This window comes from Tachyglossus aculeatus, chromosome 5 (genome assembly GCF_015852505.1).
Source record: "Tachyglossus aculeatus isolate mTacAcu1 chromosome 5, mTacAcu1.pri, whole genome shotgun sequence".
Lineage (NCBI taxonomy): Eukaryota > Metazoa > Chordata > Mammalia > Monotremata > Tachyglossidae > Tachyglossus > Tachyglossus aculeatus.
The window spans coordinates 44,451,249-44,457,248 of NC_052070.1; the positions used below are offsets into that span (position 1 = coordinate 44,451,249).

At 51.2% G+C, this 6,000-nt stretch overlaps 1 protein-coding gene across 2 annotated transcripts in view; it reads right to left on the reverse strand.

Moving 5' to 3' along the window:
* PLEKHG5 (pleckstrin homology and RhoGEF domain containing G5) overlaps positions 1-1,595 on the reverse strand; it is a 97,173-nt gene extending 95,578 nt beyond the window's left edge. Inside the window, exon 1 of one of the 2 annotated variants that reach the window (XM_038746965.1) lies at positions 1,368-1,594. In XM_038746965.1, coding sequence (XP_038602893.1) covers positions 1,368-1,431 — 64 coding nt within the window. In that variant the 5' untranslated portion in view covers positions 1,432-1,594. Of the gene's footprint in view, positions 1-1,367 lie in introns of both variants that reach the window. The other variant, XM_038746966.1, reaches the window with a different exon arrangement.
* Between the last annotated feature and the right edge of the window lie 4,405 nt (positions 1,596-6,000).

Consider the following 6,000-nt stretch of genomic DNA (forward strand, 5'->3'; position numbering starts at 1 on the left):
GACCCACAGAGGTGGCTTTGGGACCACGGAGTCAGGGCCTGCTTTGGGGGGGGGGGGGGGCCCTCTGGCCCCGGAGGTACCCCTCATTCTGGTGTGAGTGGATGCCCCTTTTGCAGAGTCCCTCAAATAAGCTGCCCACAGCCAATGCGCCAAGCTGGATGGGCTCCAGGCTGTTCTCCCTGAGGTAATGACCTGGTAGTGAGTTCCCCCCACCCTCCCACCCATCCTGAAACCCCTAAATTGGGCTTGGGTACCCCCTAAAGGCAGCTTCTCAGAGTAAGGAACCCACCCGTGCTCCTCTTACCAGCAAGAGGCGCCCGGGGGGTTATGCGAGGCACAAGGCCTAGGTCCCCTTTGGCTACGAGAGCTGACCAGGCACAGAAATGAGAGGCTATCCAAGGGGGCCGTGGTTTTAGCCGACTCCTCCGCTGTGGACTCTTCCCGTCCTTCACAGCGTGGGGGCTGACGAGGGCAAAACCAAGGCAGGTCAGGTTTAGGGGGCGGGAGCGGGCCTTTCCCTCTCTGTGGCTGTTTTCTGACCAGAGAACCCTAGGTGGCTTGGAGTCCACCCCTGTGCTCCTAGGGTTCGCTCCACCATCCATGTCCAAACTGAGTCCATTCCCACCTTCCCAGTGCCACCACTGCCCTCCCTGGTTCCCTCACCTCTGAACCTTCACTGGGAATCCATTTCCCACAGGGAAAACCTCATTATGGACTGATCCTAGCCAGACCAACAGAAGAGAGCTTCCTAGGCTAAGGACAATCCAGGGAGGAGATGCTCAGGGGAATTCAGGACAGTCCACAGATGTGGGGGCTCATTGAGATACTCCCCCCATTACCATTCCCCCTTCCCTGCTCCGAATGAGGTATCTGGGATGGGCTTTCCGCATGACGGAGGGCAGACAAAATAAGCAAACAAGAATGAGACGCCGTGGCTCTTTGTATCGCACCTAATAGGCTCTTAGCATTCAGGAAATATTCCTGAACGACGCCAGCTCCTTCTTCCCAGAGGGGCTTGGCTCTCTGCTCCATGAGCTTGCTCTCCTCCGCCCTCCTCCTTCCCAGACAGCCGATTATCTATGGCTTAACCTCCCTTCTGCAAATCACTGCTGATGGCTAAGCCCTAGCTGGACTAGGACGCTTTCAACCTTTATGCCATTAACTCATTACCGTGCTGATTAATGAGAGGACATTGTGGCGCAATGCATCTGGGCTGCCAAAGGCAGGGTCAGAGCCAGGTGGCAGCAGGCCAGCTAGTCTAGAAAGGCAGGATTCAGGTGGAGCATCGGCAACTTTTCGGAGAGCATTCCCTCCACCTCCCAGTCCCTCTGTCCCAAACTCTGGTTTCTGACGAGACATCTACTCACTTGTTCCCAGGCGGAGGAGCCAGCTCCGAGGAGGGGACCCATATTTTGTCAGGACTGAACTCATGGTCTCGCAGGAGGAGGAGTAGTCCTCCAAAGGACCCCAAAGGTGACGGTCCAGTCTCGGTCCTGAAGTTCAAAGAGGCCCAGTCATCATGGCTTCTGGTCATGAACTCTCTCTCCTCTGCCTTCTGCCTCTCTGACCCTAAAGGATCCTCAGGAAAGATCCAGCCTTGAGTCCTGCTTTCCTCGCTGGCTCCGACTTTGCAGGAGAAATATGAAGCTCTCAGCTGCTGCAAACCGGTCTCCTTGCAGATGCAGGCCCCCCCACCCCCCACCTCCGGGAGTTGGATATTTTAACCAATGGTTTCTGTCGCCACAACACCCATTTGCTGTACGATTTCGGATTCTCCACTCCCGAGTGGCCACTGGCTGGCTGGCTGTGTTGCTGCTTTTCTCCTCCTTCCCTTCAACCAACTCTGTCATTAAAATCCTGGGTCTCTCCAGCCTGGAGCGTCCCGGGCGGCACAAACAACCTCTCCGGGTGTGTCCCTTGGGGAAGAAGTCCTTTAACTTCAGTAGCTTTGCCGCCTCAGTCTGGGGCTCTTCTCTCTCCCCCGCGACCACTACGTTCCGAGCCCTCTGAAGCCGAGTTCCAATCCCTAATAAAAACCCGAACCACAGTCCACTAAGCACCACAACAGCAGCAGGATGGGTTACCATGGGAACCCCTAGCTTTGAAGCTGAGGAGCATCATTGTCTCTGGCTCCTTTCCCCCATTTCGGGATCCTGCTTGTTCAGCTCACCCGGGTTCTCGGAGCCCACTTGCTTACTTTCAACAACTGAAAGTTTGTTTCCTTTCAGGGTTCCCCACCCCCTCCCAGCCCCTCCTTTTTTTCCTAGCAAAGCTTGGAAATATGTTTAACTTAGCGAGGTCTGTCTAAGGAGGCCCTGTGCTTCACATGTGATTTTTTTTTCCTAGCTACACAGATGGCCCCCATATTTATTTTAGCCACTGTTCAGGCTTGATTTGTCAGCCAAGTCTTTCCTCTGCTGCCAGGCCCAGCCATATGGGGAGAATTAGGACTGGATTAGCTAAAGCTTTAACTCTTTAAAAGGGAGTGTTATGGGCACAAACCTAGTCTGTTTTCAAATGGCTCAGGCCCTTTTCTTAGCTCAAGTCCTTCTGGAGGTAAAAAATCTGCATCTTTCCCTCATTTGTCCTCCAAGATAGGCTGTCAGGAAGCAGTGGCTTACATGTGTAACTTCCTCAGAACTGGATGGAATAAAACAATGCTCACATGACTTTGGCTCCTGTGGATTTAAAAATTAATTGCCAGTAAGGCAGATGTTCCCATACCTTTGCACCCAAACTTCACTCCCCTCCCCATTTTCATCGTTTCTCCCTAACTTCTCTTAAGGGCTCAGATGCTAGGATGGGCTATGAAGGGAGAAAGTAGCTTCCCCGGAGGGCTCTAAGAGTGACGGTAATCATGTCAGAAGTGGTTTAGGAGGCAGGGGAATGGCCTTGATGACCTTTTGGAGCTCCTCCAGCCCCAGTAGTTCCCAATTAGAAAATTGCTACAGGAAATTGAGAGCTAAGGAACAAATAAAGAATACTGCATTGTCCCCATTTCTTGTTCCTCCAGTTTCTGCCCTTTAGAAGGTAAGGTCTCAGGGGACCTGAATTCTTGGCCTCCAAAGGCCAAATGGGACGTGAACAGTTTGCTTGCCTGCCTCTGCATTCAAATCAGGATGAGAAGGGGAAATTTTTAGAAATCTCTAATCCGTTCAATAAACTGGCTTTTTCTCTAAATAGACGCCTGCTAATTCTGTTGTGCTGTAATCTCCCCGGAGCTTACTGCAGTGTTCTGCACAAAGTAAGCGCTGAACAAATACTACTGACGAATATGTCAACCAGAATGAAGGATTACGAACTCCCCCAGCCCATAAATACTGAACCACACAGTAGACGGTATGGAAGTCAAAGACACGGTGAGACTTCTCATTTCGTAAATGACGTTGGAGCTGCTCTACGATTAATGCTAAACACTCCCACTTCGCCCACTTGTTTAAAGCGGCTCAGTCTGAATGGAATCATTTCAGCTCCGGCCAATGAATCTCCTGAAACTGGTAAGCAATAGTACAAGTAATTAAGCACTTTTCTCTCCTTTAGGCCAAACCTGTTCCCTTTACAAAGCCTAATTAATATTTAGTCCCAAGGACTTTAAACTCCTAGGAGACTCATTTAAAGCCTGGCTCCCTCTAGTGGCAGCTTGGTGTACTGCAGCTTCAGCCCAAGACCGGATAATCAATAACACCAACAATAATAATTGTGGCATTTGTTATGCTCTTTGTGCCAGGCACGGTCCCAAGCACTGAGGTAGAGACAAGGTAATTGGGCTGGACACAATCCCTGTCCCACACTGGGGTCACCGTCTTAATCCCCATTTTAAAGATGGGGTAACAGAGGCACAGAGAAGTGAAGAAATTTACCCAAGGTCACACAGCAGCCCAGTGGCAGAGCTGGCATTAGAACCCAGGTCCTTCTAACTCCCAGGTCTGTGCTCTATCCACTAGGCTGTGCTGATCCCAAGTAAGTGAAAAGCCAAACTACACTCCGGCTTAAGAGCTTCTTCGGGATACTACTGCTTATTACTTTACATTGCTGCGCCCCATTGCTTTAAGGCAGGGGCTGAGGGAATTCTTGTGGGCCAACATTACTGCAGCACGGTGAACTGAGATGAACTCCCCCTCTAACATGGTCTCCCCTTTTTAGACTTTAAGCTCGTTTTGGGCCGGGAACATGCCCACTAATTCTGCTGCTTGGAACTCTCCCAAGCAATTAGTACAGTGCCCTGCACACAGTAAGCACTCACATACTAGCAGCATGGCTCAGAGGAAAGAACAAGGGCTTGGGAGTCAATCAATCAATCAATCAATCAATCGTATTTATTGAGCGCTTACTATGTGCAGAGCACTGTACTAAGCGCTTGGGAAGTACAAATTGGCATCACATAGAGACAGTCCCTACCCGATAGTGGGCTCACAGTCTAAAAGGGGGAGACAGAGAACAGAACCAAACATACCAACAAAATAAAATAAGTAGGATAGAAATGTACAAGTAAAATAAATAAATAAATAAATAAACAGAGTAATAAATATGTACAACCATATATACATATATACAGGTGCTGTGGGGAGGGGAAGGCGGTAAGGCGGGGGGATGGAGAGGGGGACGAGGGGGAGAGGAAAGAAGGGGCTCAATCTGGGAAGGCCTCCTGGAGGAGGTGAGCTCTCAGCAGGGCCTTGAAGGGAGGAAGAGAGCTAGCTTGGCGGATGGGCAGAGGGAGGGCATTCCAGGCCCGGGGGATGACGTGGGCCGGGGGTCGATGGCGGGACAGGCGAGAGCGAGGTACAGTGAGGAGATTAGTGGTGGAGGAGCGGAGGGTGCGGGCTGGGCAGTAGAAGGAGAGAAGGGAGGTGAGGTAGGAGGGGGCGAGGTGATGGACAGCCTTGAAGCCCAGGGTGAGGAGTTTCTGCCTGATGCGCAGATTGATCGGTAGCCATTGGAGGTTTTTGAGGAGGGGAGTGATATGTCCAGAGCGTTTCTGGACAAAGATAATCCGGGCAGCAGCATGAAGTATGGATTGAAGTGGAGAGAGACACGAGGATGGGAGATCAGAGAGAAGGCTAGTGCAGTAGTCCAGACGGGATAGGATGAGAGCTTGAATTAGCAGGGTAGCGGTTTGGATGGAGAGGAAAGGGCGGATCTTGGCAATGTTGCGGAGCTGAGACCGGCAGGTTTTGGTGACGGCTTGGATGTGAGGGGTGAATGAGAGAGCGGAGTCGAGGATGACACCAAGGTTGCGGGCTTGTGAGACGGGAAGGATGGTAGTGCCGTCAACAGAGATGGGAAAGTCAGGGAGAGGACAAGGTTTGGGAGGGAAGACAAGGAGCTCAGTCTTCGACATGTTGAGCTTTAGGTGGCGGGCGGACATCCAGATGGAGATGTCCTGAAGGCAGGAGGAGATGCGAGCCTGGAGGGAGGGGGAGAGAGCAGGGGCAGAGATGTAGATCTGGGTGTCATCAGCGTAGAGGTGATAGTTGAAGCCGTGGGAGCGAATGAGGTCACCAAGGGAGTGAGTGTAGATTGAGAACAGAAGGTGTCAGAGGTCATGGGTTGTCAGAGGTGTCAGAGGTGTCAGAGTGTCATGGGTGTCATGGGTGTCAGAGGTCATTGAGTCAGAGGTCATGGGTTCTAATCCTGGCTCTGCCACTTGTCAGCTGCGTGACTTTGGGCAAGTCACTTCACTTCTCTGTGCCTCAGTTCCCTCATCTGGAAAATGGGGATTAAGACTGTGAGCCCCATGTGGGACAACCTGATTACCTTGTAGCCCCCCAGCACTTAGAACAGTGCTTGGCACTTAGTAAGCACTTAACAAATGCCATTATTATCATATACTACTGATTAATCTATTTATTCATTCAATCAGTTGTATTTATTGAGCACTGTGTGCCGAGCACTGTACTAAGCGCTTGGAAAGTACTATACAGCAATAGAGACCATCCCTGCCCACAAAGAGCTCATGGTCTAGAGGGAGAGGGAGACAGACATCAATAAAAGTAAACACAC